Source organism: Scatophagus argus, chromosome 22 (genome assembly GCF_020382885.2).
Source record: "Scatophagus argus isolate fScaArg1 chromosome 22, fScaArg1.pri, whole genome shotgun sequence".
Lineage (NCBI taxonomy): Eukaryota > Metazoa > Chordata > Actinopteri > Scatophagidae > Scatophagus > Scatophagus argus.
In genome coordinates this window covers 17310630-17324259 of record NC_058514.1, presented here as the reverse complement: position 1 = coordinate 17324259, position 13630 = coordinate 17310630, and the positions used below count along the sequence as shown (strand labels likewise).

Sequence of the window (13630 nt, the reverse complement as noted above, 5' to 3'; positions counted from 1 at the left end):
GTGGAACTGCAGTCTCTGACCGAAGTGTCTGAGCAGAGGATGCTGAGGAAACTGCTCAACATCCTCAACAACAAGTCACACCCCCTGCAGGCCACACTGGAATCCTACCGCAGCACCTTCAGTCGTAGACTGAGACCACCGCGGTGCTCCACAGGAAGTCCTTCCTCCCTGTGGCTATCAAACTCTTCAACTCATCCCTTTTACCCACACAGGACAAAACAATTTATCCTGCACTATAGTTAATACTTTAAGATTGTATGCGCACCTTATTCGTTGCCATTCTGCACCTTATCTACCGTTATCTATCTATATTTCATGTATATACTATATACTCTGTTATTTTTATTGTACTCTGTTATTTTTTTCCTATATTATTATATTTTGTGGGGAAATTACTTTCTACTTTTGTATGCTTCTTTGTATTGCAACCCTGGCACAACAATTTCCTGCGGGATCAATAAAGTTCTTATATTATATTTATTTTCAACTGTTACATACAGGTTACACACCAATGAAAACATAACTATGATTGATTGATTAATTATGAATGTTAAACTCAATTTATGTCCCTAAATCCTACGCACTGTACCTGAATTCAACTCAATGATCTACAGGAAATATGACCACAATGTTCAGTCGCTGTGGTGAACAGAATAGAACAGGCTCTGTAAGATCCAACAGCGGCAAATCAGTCTTCTACTGCCACCTGGTGGTGAATATGTCAAAATGCACCTGTGCAGTGATAACGAATGTGGAAACTGTTGCTCGACTTCCTTCTCTATTAAACTGATTCAATGTAGCGCAGGAGGCCAACCTACAGGGTTCTTTTAGATTACGTTCTTCCGTGGTTTTCAACCTAAGAGTGGTGCTGTTGAAACCGCAGCCCACATGATCAAGATAATTTAAAAAAGTCAAAAGTCAGTCAAAAATGTGTCACTTCCAGTTTGAAAGAACACTGACATGTTGCGCTGAGCCTACGCAACGAAGAAACTTGAATCGCCTCGTGTTGTATTCAGTGTCCATAGAAAAAGAATGGCATGACACAAGGTAGAAAGTTCTGCTGTTATCAGCTGGTCTTCACCGCCAGAACAAACAGGGAAACTATGCCCATATGCTTTTACCTGGAAAACTCTGCTGGGTAACTAAGCCTATGCTTGATATCAAATACATACACATGAACATAAAGAAGGCAAGGGATGGTTTGGGCACACTGAATGTCAAGGCTTCAGAGTTTCTAACATTTTGAATAAATGTAAATGTAAATAAACAGAGAGGAGAATTTTACCTCCGCTCTGCTGAGTAGAAAAACCTTGTGGAAAGTAGCCTTCAGTGCTGCACCTGTTTTCAGGGAAATTGAAAAAAAAAAACCTTAGAAAAATGAACAACAGCAAGTATTGTAACAAAAGCTCTCGAGTTAAAAAGGATGAAGCTACAAGGGTATTGGCTTTATTTTAGATCTGTTTGTGTTTTCAGACAGAAGCCAGCCAAAATCAACATATCAACAGTTAGGTTACAGAGTGGTGCTCTATATTCCCAGGGGAAGTAAAGGCATCATGACTTAACTTACTGTAAACACATCAGGTCATTTACATAAAGACGAGGAAGTTTTTCTAATCCGCAGTAGCGTCAGTTTTCTCTCTGCTATTGCGTCAAAGATCGCAGCATTTTCACACTCTGATCTGTTTTCTCATGGCAGAGAAAACATACTTCGGACATAGTGACCGCTGATATAATAGTAGGCCTATACGTCCTTTAAAATGATTCTTCCTCAAGGAGTTTTGGTGTTAATGTGTGTGTCGCTGTCGTCCACGGTCAAGATCTTAACATGGCCTCACTTCAACTGCTCTCAACAGGTAAGCTAGCCACGTAAAAGATTTGGGAAGCTGATGTAAATGACTAAATTACTTGTGCCTGATTTACTTCCTGATTTACTGATTTACCTGTTTACTTACTGTCTTTAAATACTGTCTGTCTGTCTATCTATTTTTAATTATTACTCTAACAGGTAAGGCGTGATTGCTGGTAGGCTAAACTGTAGCTTTATAATTTGCTTTGGTTTGACAAAATTCTAGTGAAACAAAATCCTAATAATTGATAATGTTATGAATGTGTCTTATAATATATAAATCACATCACAAAAGTACAGCTTTAATCCTATGCAGTTAAACAATAATAATAATAATAATAATTTTTTAAAGTCACATATTGGCTCAGAGAATGCACCAAGGAAGAGACTGCAACAAGAGAATTTACTGAATTTACTGTTAGCTGATTAAACCTAAAGTCAACACAAACTGAAAGATGACCCAAAAGACAACGATGCAGGGTGGATGGGGACATGGACCAGCTTGATCCTCCGCTGTCGTCCAGGTCTCTACTGATTTCAAATATAACCCTAACCCTAACCCTTGTTGTTGTGCTTTGTATAGAGATATCACAGCATATTGATGCCAAGATTGAGATGTGATTTCCTGTAAAGTAGCCATTCACAGACTTGCTTTAGTGCCATATTTAAGGATTCAAGGATTCAAGGATTCAAGGAACTTTATTGTCATACTAGCTCACATTCACATGTTTATGGTACGAAATTAGGACTCAGGTCCCTGGAGCAACAAGTAGAATATAAAAATACGAGATAAAAAGTTGAATAAAATAGAAATATAAGCTAAATAAAAATATAATATAAAAAGAATATAAAACTAAACATTTAAATAACATTTAAGTCTTAGTCTGGCATTACAGCAAATGAGTTGTAACAGAAAGTCAAGGAAACTGGTGTTAGATAAAGATTTAAAGCCAATAACTTCCTCATCCTGCCAGTCAACTGGCAGTTAGTTGGTTGTACGCATAAAATAGAAGGAAACAGAATTAATACATAAAGAAATCAATAGAAGAAGACAGGTTGAGGTTTTTCTGACGTACTGGTCTTACATACAGTATAGTCAGAGGTCAGACTCCATCCATCCATCCATCCATCCATTTTCTATACCGCTTATCCGTCAGGGTTGTGGGGGAGCTGGAGCCTATCCCAGCTGACTACGGGCGAGAGGCGGGGTACACCCTGGACTGGTCGCCAGTCAATCACAGGGCCGACACACAAAGACAGACAACCACACACTCTCACACTCACACCTAGGGGCAATTTAGAGTAGCCAATTAACCTAATGTGCATGTTTTTGGTATTGTGGGAGAAACCCACGCAGGCACAGGGAGAACATGCAAACTCCACATAGAAGGGCCCAGACCGGGATTCGAACCTGGAACCCTCTTGCTATGAGGCGACAGTGCTATTCACATTTTAAAATCACCTTTGTCTGCACATATCTATGTTCATGTTTTATGTGTGTGAAAAGGCAATAACTTAAATACAATGATTATATTAATTTTAATGGTATTTGTATAGCAGCTTTCATATGCAGCTCAAAGCTCTTCATGAAATTGTACAATGACAATGTTAATTCATTAATTTATGCATTACTGATTGTTAATTTCTCTGGCTACAGACTACATTTACTACAATGTCTTGTCATTTAGACTTCGACTGGATGATTTCCTATCATAACAGAATTTAACAAAATGAACTAAATGTTGTCACATGAAAGTATTGTGTCTTTATGTGTTGCAAGTCACAAGCACCATAGATGCACACAGTGGTGGTAACTTAAACAAAACAGGGCTACACAGTTGTTGTTGATGGCTTATTTATTGTTTATGTGTTCCAGGTGTTTTTGCTAATCTGTAAGATTGGCAGCACAGTTTAGATTTGTAAGACTGTAAAACTGCAATTCTCAATCCTAACATTTTTTGTTTTCTTTCTCTCCTGCCACAGGGTTTGGGGTGTACAGTGTCCACAAGTGAGTGAATTTTATTCCTACTATTGTCATGGTTGAAGAAAGCATATTGCTAGCAGACTACTGATTCAGATTTTCAATTCAATTCAGTTTATTTATGTAGCGCCAATTCACAACAAAAGTTATCTCATGACACTTTCCAATTAAAGCAGGTCTAGACCAAACTCTTTAATTAAATTGTAAATAGAGAGAGCCCAACATTCCCCCTTGAGCAAGCACTTGGCGACAGTGGTGAGGAAAAACTGCCTTTTAGATGGCAGAAACCTCGGAGCAGACCCCGGCTCAAGATGGGCGGCCATCTGCCTTGACCGGTTGGGTCTGGAGTGTTATAACAATATATAGTGACCAACATTACGACAGAATGACTCCACCATGATGCTCCACAGAGTGCCACAGGAAGTCATTCCTGCATGTGGCCATCAGACTTTACAGCTCCTCCCTCTGACTGGTTCAGCATTTTAACTGTATTTATTATTTTGCAAACATACTTGTTATGTTTATTTTATGCTTATTTTTATATTTTAGATATATTTTTACTTCTATTTTTTCTTTGACTTGTAGATTTTCAAATCTTGATAAGAGCAACTGCAACAAACGCAATTTACCCTAGAGTTCAACAAAGTATTCTGATTCTGATTCTGATTAGGTACATATAGAAATACACTATATAGACAAAAGTAATGGGATGGGGCTGTTTTTCAGGGGTTGGGCTCGGCCCCTGACTTCCAATGAAGGGAAATCTTAATGCTTCAGCATCCCAAGACATTTTGGACAATGCTATGCTTCCAACATTGTGGCAACAATTATGGGAAGGCCCTTTTCTATTCCAGCATGACTGTGCCCCAATACACAAAGCAAGAGCCATCATGGTTGGATGAGTTTGGTGTGGAAGAACTTGATTGGCCCACACAGAGTCCTGACCTCAACCCCATCCAACACCTTTGTGATGAACTGGAAATTGGATTGCAAGCCAGGCCTTTTCAGGCCTTTTCCTTTTCTAACATCAGTGCCTGACCTCACTATTGCTCTATGGCATGAAAGGGCAAATTCCCACACAAACATTCCAGAATCTTCTGGAAAGCCTTCCAGAATAGTGGAAGCTGTTAGAGCTACAAAACTGTCCATGTATTTAGAATGCAATATCATTAAAGTCCCTGTTTGTGTTAAGGTCAGCTGGCCCAATACTTTTATCCATATGCTGTACCTAATTTTAAAATTTGAATGTTTTCCAAAAGTCAAAAATCTGAGTGCTTAGCTCAGTCTTGTGGAACTGTGAAATACTTTCTTTCATTCACATTAGCAAAGAGAAGCTGTAAGTACATTAATGGAATAGAAAAGAATGGAAAAGTAAGATGTGAAATCAGGTTTTCCATCTGTCAGAACCTCATTGTGTGTGTGTGTGTGTGTGTGTGTGTGTGTGTGTGTAGGTAACTGTATGGATAGTGGATGGCTGTATGCTAATGAGTACACTCCCAGCAGTCCAGAGGAACTTCAGGTATCTGTGGACACCAGGCAAGATGAGACAGGACACCTGCAGCCTGTACTGGTCGCTAACTGGAAGCTAAAGGATGATGGTAAGTCAGTCTGCTGTCCTCAGTTTTACATAAAAATGATAGAAAACATGTAAGAAGGAGTAGACGGCAAGGTGTTTAATTGTTTATCAGTTTCAGATGAGTTAGTTTAGCTGCCCTTGATATGATGTGATATGATGAGAACATATGAAGGGGCAGTGAGACAGGAAATGACCTCTACGCTGTTCTCCTCAGGCAGCATTCGTTACCTTAACGCCACTGAGCTTCATGTTCTCGTGATGTCCACCAACCAAAACCAGTGCGTTCGATATTCTTTCAAAGACAAACTCCCAATGAGAAGTCCATCGGGGAAAAAGGTGGGTAACATATATAATAATTAAGCAATGCATCCACAGTGACATTATCAAAAAAACAGAAGATCAGAGTACCCAGAATGCCTTTGTTTTTCTGAAAATGCAGCTTTGCGTCTGTATTTGCACATTTATTTATCACATGTATGTATTGTTTTTTTGTTTAATGTGTTTCTTCAATTACATGTGTCTTCTAAGCTGCGTTGCATTGACCTCTTTGGACTTCCCCTTTACGCTTTCTATACCAAGAGCTACAAACAGTGATCTTTCACCTCGTCTTTCATCAACAGGATGATAATGAGAGATGAAACCTAATTACAGAATGAAACTGTTTATACACTGAGCCAGTACTGTTGTGTGTTTTCAGTGGTCGTTCTCAGCTAAGATGATAGTGTTGGACCCTGGTCAGAGATACCGGGTCTCCGTCTTTAACATCCCCAAACCAGAGTTGGGCCACAGCTACTATGACGTTAGTGCCGATGTCGTTGTTCCCGGTAAGTCGAGGTCAAAACCAGCATTGGTTTCTGTTGCTATTGTTGTTTTAGATTCAGCAAATGAAAATGTTTCCGGAAGAGTTCATCTTTTTTTTCTGTTGGTGCTCCTATCACTGTTTGGTTGAAGTTACTCTTGAGTTTAGTTTTAGGTCATTAAATGTATTTCTGCCTTTGTAGTTACTCATCTCTCATTCCAACTTAGCCATCTTATTTGTACACTGTCAACTCTTTAACCCTCATCACCCATCTGGGTGGAGCCTAAATAAAGAGGTTAACAGGATTATGCACAGTACACATACTGAAATACATACTATGTCTAAAACTGTAAACATAGCAACTTTATAGATACACCTGTATTCAGAATACAGTGTTGGATGACTAATAGTTCAATTCAGTTCAGTTTATTTATATAGCGCCAATTCACAACAAAAGTTATCTCATGACACTTTTCACTCAGAGCAGGTCTAGACCAAACTCTTTAATTAAATTGTAATACAGAGAGCCAAACATTCCCCCTTGAGCAAGCACTTGGCGACAGTGGCGAGGAAAAACTGCCTTTTAGAAGGCAGAAACCTCGGAGCAGACCCCGACTCAAGATGGGCGGCCATCTGCCTTGACCGGTACATACAATACAATACAACTGTTACATCTCAGAACGAGGGAGATTATTTTCATCTTCGCTTTTGCTGATTTGTAGAACTTTTAGTCCTCTTGATTTGACCTGATTTGACAGAAACTGTTCTGGTTTGTGCAGGTTGTTCAGATCCTATGATGAAGAGGACACAGTTTTGCATAGAGAGAGGTGAGTTCTGGATGTTCTGAAGTTCAGCAAGCGCGAGTGAACCATATGAACAGTTTCTAATACGTTGTCTTGTTGCTGTACTGTAGGAAGTTTGTGGCAGCCTAACATTAGTCTGGCTCAGATCACTGCAGTCAGTGGAAGATCTGCACTAGCTGTCAGCTTCAGTCCTGACACACACTGTGATGACTACATAGTTATTGTTAGCTGCTCCTCTGTCCAACATACACAGCTTATACACACGGTAAGTTCCCCCTCATGCAGAAGGCTTCTTCACACAGACGATGATTTGACCCAGAACATTACTCTTAAGTAACAACATCCTGTGTTATGTAAATTGGCGTAGTTTGTAGCCCAGTTTCTCTTCTGCTGACTGTAAAACAACAAGTTTCTCAGTTTATGCATACTACTTTAATGTATGCAAAGCTTTCAGTCTCCTTACAGAGAGCTGATTTGCTAAGACAAGACTTGTGTGTTCTAATGTAAATCTAGTAAAAAAAAAATTGAATTGATGATTGTCTTGATAAGAGCTCTTATATCGTCTTCTTGCTGTTAGGTCTTAAATGCTGATCCTCAGTATTAAACTATAAACATGAAAAAACTCTCTTGTCCAGACTTATCAGACCACGGGGAATGTAACTTTCAGCCTCGATAAATGGCCGAGATCCTGCTGCCAGTTTGTTACCGAGGTAAATCTGCTTGAGTCTATTCTGCCCAGTGATTTTATTGTTTTGTTTTCTTCTTTTCAGGTGGCAATATCTCTGCATTATTTGACACATTTGACTTTCATGATGGAAATAACATGACTGTATTCTTCACTGCAGATCAAACCTCTTTTCCCACAATGTGGCGAAGACTGTGACCGTCAAAGGAGAACTGTGGCTGTTTGTCCTGGTATGTTCAGAATCAGAATCAGAATTCCTTTATTTATCCCTGGAGGGAAATTCTTGTTCTTACAGACATTGCATATGTGGGACAATCATATTATTGTTAAGTAGGAGAATGACTAAAGGCTCTATCTTGTGATTAGGGTGCTACTCTACTTTGCCACATTATAGTAAAGTTGGGCACTATGGTGACTTGATTCTTAAATTTTTCTGTCCACATGTTGAAGTGTAATTAAGCCCCAGATGGCTCCCAATGTGTGTCTATATGGAAGGATGATAAAAGTCACTCTGAACAAATGAAAAGTGCGCAGTCCACTCTCCTGCACTATTCAAAACACAAAAAACAAAAGCAGTGACTATATATTGGATCTATTTCCAAAACTGTACGTGATGTACAACATGAGAGCTCCCCAAAAGAGACTGGCCAAAACATCTTGATGATGATGGAGTGCTCCAGTACTGGTCATAATCCTGCCCCCTCCATATTAGCAGATAAAACTAAGTACACAGCAGACAAAGTACACGACACGTAATTTTTTTTTTTCCTAAAGATGGTTTCTGTCATTTTAGGTAGTTCTTTTTACACTTACCATATCTAATTTATATTTTATATTTGATTATTTGATGACAGCATGGTGGTGCAGTGGTTAGCACTGCCACCTCACAGCAAGAGGGTTCCAGGTTCAACTCCTGGTCTTGGCCCTTCTGTGTGGAGTTTACATGTTCTCCCTGGGTTGTCTTCGGGTACTCCGGTTTCCTTCCACAATCCCAAAAACAAGCACGTTAGCTTAATTGTCTACTCTGCATTGCCCCTAGGTGTGAGTGTGTCTCTGTGGTGATTGTCTGTTTTTGTGTGTCAGCCCTGTTGATTGACTGGCGATCAGTCAGCCAGTGGATAGGTATTCGATGTTACAAAAAGGGGTTGAAACAACATGATTGACAGCTGAGCACTGCTCCTAATTGGGTGAGACGGGTTCCACCATCTGATCGCTACTGCACAGACTCTGGCTCCAAGTGATGTCAACAGAACAAGATGGCAGCGCTCATATTCAGAGTATTTTGGGTTCGTTTTTGTACAGTAGTCCATAGTCCAGTCCACGACTGCTTTCTGTATGAATTTTGAGAGACTACATGTGCAGACTGACCCAGAGGATTACTGGTACATGGAGTCATCCTATTTCTGCAATTTGGTCCATCCATCCATTTTCTATACCGCTTATCCATCAAGATCGCGGGGGGGCTGGAGCCTATCCCAGCTGACTACGGGCGAGAGGCGGGGTTCACCCTGGACTGGTTGGCAGTCAATCGCAGGGCCAACACACAAAGAGAAGACAACCACACACTCTCACACTCACACCTAGGGGCAATGTAGAGTAGCCAATTAACCTAATGAGCATGTTTTTGGTATTGTGGGAGGAAGTTGGAGAACCCGGAGAAAACCCAGACCGGGATTCAAACCTGGAACTCTCTTGCTATGAGGCGACAGTGCTAACCAGTGCACCCCTGCACCCCACCGCCCCTGCAATTTGGTCAAAGACATCAAATATACTGCCTGATGTTTTCGAAGAACTGCCTGGACTGCTGAGAATTTCTGCCACAAAGAGACCACAGTGTAGGAGGATGGGCTTTCATTGGCTTGAACTAGATTCTTCCATAGTTGCAACACGCACTGAAGGATTTGTGATACATCATGAGCTTTTGATTGCAACAGAATGTGTTGCATGGTAGAAAAAGTAGTTCCAGATTTCAAATTAAAGGTTTAATAAGTAAAAAGTAAAACTGACAAGTATTTATTTAATATTGAAAATGACAGGAAATTATTGTAAAAAACACAGATAAGATGCACCAATTGAAAAGGCCAATCCTCTTAACTTCTTTTGAAAGCAAGGGTAGATCAGACTAATGGTGGGTCGCACAAAAATACGACTCTCGGCTCTCCAATTTAAATTGTAGGATCCATTGTCATGGTCAGATATTTTGTAGTTTAGGTACTATGTACACACAGCACCAGCTTTCATTAAGTTATACATCATAATTTTATGTTGCATAATTTTTATGTTGTAATTTACATATTAGGCCAAGGCCAAATTTGCACCAAAATCAACATCCATCATGGGCTAAAGTTGTCCTAAATCAGACAGATTATTTGAGGCCAGATTGTGTTAAATAGCCTTGAGTGGCCAATCTGTTTTGTCATTTGCATTTAGCCCTCGGGACCATAATCATTAACTCTGATGATCATTAACTCTGTAAAAACAGCAGTACTGTTGATCAGCTAACTGTGTTCTGATTTCCACAGAAAAACCACCCCGTGAGGTCCTCCGGAACACATTTGTTGTTGTTGTCCTGGGAATCGTGTTTATGGTTGTACTGATAGCAGTTGTTGTGTATGTCATCTGCAGAAAGCCAGGTTAGTCACATATACAACACAGATTCAGTTATTTCTGTTTTTTTGAATTATTGAGTTTTAACTTCAAAATTCATCTAATGTGATAAAGAAGTTTTGGTTTGAAATTATTTTTAATTTGCTGCTAGCATTTTATGTGTGTTCTTGTGCACTTTCAGGCAAACCTGATGTTTCTGCAGCACAGGAGGGAGGTGAGAAACAATGGCAGCAGCAGCTTCAGCAGGCTCCCAAAGTCCTGGTCATCTACTCACAGGATCACCACCTCTACAGAGACATTGTGCTCAAGCTTTGTGCCTTCCTCCAGGCCAAGTGTGGCACCAAGGTACTGGTGGACCTTCTAGACTCCACATCAGTCAGCATGGTGGGTCGCCTTCGATGGCTTGAATGGCAACGGCAACAGCTTAAAAATCCCTTTGACAAAATCCTGGTGCTGTGCTCACGAGGTGTCCAGGCAAAATGGAAGGCCATGTGTGGTCAAGGTCGAGTAACACTGAGGGAAGATGTTCTCTCACCAACTGATGACATGCTCACTCCCTTTCTCAACCTCTTCCTACCAGATATGCACCAGGTGGGAAAGCTGGGCAAGTACATGGTGGCTTATTTCGACGATATCAGCAGTGAACAAGATGTGCCATCAGTTTTTGACATAGCAGTCAAGTACAAATTGATGAAGCATTTTGAAGAACTGTACTTCCGCATCTTAGACATTGAGAAGTATCAGCCAGGTCTGGTTAAGCACATAGAGGGCATTGGTGGGGAGGAATATTTCAACTGTCCCTCAGGTACAGCCTTGAAGAATGCTATTGAAACCTTTCAGGCCTATCAGTTGGAAAATCCTGATTGGTTTGAGAAGGAATGTGTGGAGAGTGAAGAGGAAGTGATAACAGAGGCCACCCTGCTCATTAACCAGGTAGAGGGCCCTCCCATCCTAGAGTGTGTTCCTGTAATCAGAGATGGGCTTCCTGTCTACATGCATGAGGTGGAAATCAATAAAAATGGCAACTCTGTGCATGTCCTGACACCTGAACTGAACACAGAGCACGGGTTGTCATCAGTCGCAGAACTTGCACTAGTAGTGAACCCTGAGTGCAAACAGTATTTTTCAGAGTCTGATGAAGTGTTGGGAGATCACATGCATCCTCACAGTCCCAGTCCTGAATCTGTCTATGTAGTTGAGCCTGTTTTGAACAAGCCAGCAACACCATGCCAGAATTGGCTCTCCCTAAAGGAAGAACCCTTCAGTCAAAATCTCTCTGTGGACAATGACGAGGATTCCCTTCTACATGTGAGCCAACACTGCACCCATTTGGACCTGGGCTCAAACACTCCAGAATCCTCATATTCCTGCATACCGAGTGAATATTTCCCTCTGTCCGAAATCAGCCACTGCCAGCCTGTAGAAATGGACGAGTATGAGGTTGTAGAGCATAGTGAAAAGGGTCAGAGCAGTGGATCTGACCAAGGCTACATCTCCAAAATGTCCTCCCAGCCTGAACCAGCTTTCAAAGAGGATCCACTGGTGGATCTGAGAAGGCTGCAGGAGGAGCTGTTTCAGCTCACATATTATGAGGGAAACTGATGCTTACAGTTCAAAGTCCACCCCTCGCAATAACTGTTACACCTTCAACCAACATCACCTGCAGTACTGTTGGAGAGTGTAAGATGTTTTTTATGAGGACAGTACTGTGTGCATATGTGTTGTATATCCAAAGCTTGTTGACTTTCTAAATATAATAACTCACATGTGACAGACCATATGCCTATGTCATCTGCACAAAATTGACATGATCATACCATCATAGAACAAAAAAAGTAGATGTTGTGACAAGTGTACATTTACCTTTGATCATGTCAGTTTTTTTCAGTGTGGTTTTCTGGAATTCAGTCAAAATACATACTGATTAGATTATTGTTGCACCTGAAATTGCCAAAATTTGGACCAGACAAATCTTGCTATGTTTACAGAGACTTCTTGGATGAAAGAAGAAATGATGAAATGATGATTTTTGCACTCAGTTTTCCCTTCTCAGACAGCATCTTGTCATAGACACTGCAGCGGAATGAACACTTTGCAAGATTCTAAGTCTAGATTACGAGCCAGGCAAAGCAGCAACTTCTCAGATGCTTCAGGTCCTCAGGGGGCCCAAAAGGTTGGAGACAGGTTCTAAATGTAAATAAATAATAGTAGCTGTAAGGCAATTTCTGCATTCTGGGTCACATCTTGTGAAGTACCTCTGAGAAAGTCAAGTTCAAATATAGTACTTAGGCAGTTTAAAATGTAGAAATAGGTTATATTTTACCAAATACTTTCGTTATTAATAAGTGTACTGCTAATACATACACAGTACACAAGGAACGACGGAAACATAAGGGTCATTAGGGGTCTACTGCTCAATTTTACCTCCTGGCACATCGTATGACTGTGTTGATCTGGCTTTGGGTAGTTATTGCTTAGATATTTGGTAAGCCAAACTCCGTGATTCTTGAACATTGTTCTGGGTTTTGAATCAAGTCAATAGTATTTGGTTCAGAGGGACTAGGAACAAAAACTCAGAGTTACCATTGAGATTTTAAACTGCTAATTTTCCTTGTGTTGTTAAACTGTTCTGAAGAAAATATTTTGTGGTGATGTGTTGTCTTTTATATCTTTGAGAAAAAGTATTCCAAGAATGAGGGTATATTGTAAATAGCATTTTTATCAGTGTGTTTGTGTGAGAATTACAATTACCTTGACAATAAAGTCAATTATATAATGGTTCTAAAATATCTGAGTTATCATTTTACTCTGATATAACAGAATACATAATAAATAATCATTTGTACAGTACTGTTCTCCTTTATTTCAGGTTTCAGTCACATACTCTGGCTTACATCTACATTATATACACTGGATTATATCAGTACAGATACACAACACACAGCAGTACAGGTAGAATCCCATCTGTAAACAACAGCAATGTTCTCTCTTTGTAAACAAGTCTGACAAAAAGGAAAGCCCATATAAGACAGGAGAGAGTTCGAATTGCACTCATTGTGTTTTTCACTGCATGTAGGCTGAAGAAGAATAATCATTTGAATGTGAAGCAGGATGAGCTCATTCTGAACATCCTTGTTCACGAAAACCTTTGGTAGCTCCAATGAAGTTAAGCACTGTGCTTTTTTTATGCAGGTTAAAGGCCAACTATACTTAAACATGATTTTAAACAAATGGTCCTGCTTTTGATTTAACTGTGTGGTTAGCTTCATGTGCAAATCCAAATTAAGACTGTTAAAGAGCCTTTTCAGCAGCCTAGAGTACTTATGTGAAGGC

General features: G+C 40.1%; 1 protein-coding gene across 1 annotated transcript; it reads left to right on the top strand.

Annotated features, from left to right (window-relative positions):
• The first annotated feature begins 1576 nt into the window (after positions 1-1576).
• il17ra1a (interleukin 17 receptor A1a) lies at positions 1577-13084 on the top strand. Its single transcript, XM_046379296.1, has 11 exons — positions 1577-1853; positions 3830-3854; positions 5279-5425; positions 5618-5739; positions 6101-6227; positions 6982-7029; positions 7116-7270; positions 7641-7715; positions 7851-7920; positions 10213-10323; positions 10479-13084. Exons 1-11 carry the CDS (start codon positions 1758-1760, stop codon positions 11897-11899), a joined length of 2397 nt encoding a protein of 798 aa, XP_046235252.1. The 5' UTR covers positions 1577-1757; the 3' UTR covers positions 11900-13084.
• The last annotated feature ends 546 nt before the right edge of the window (positions 13085-13630 follow it).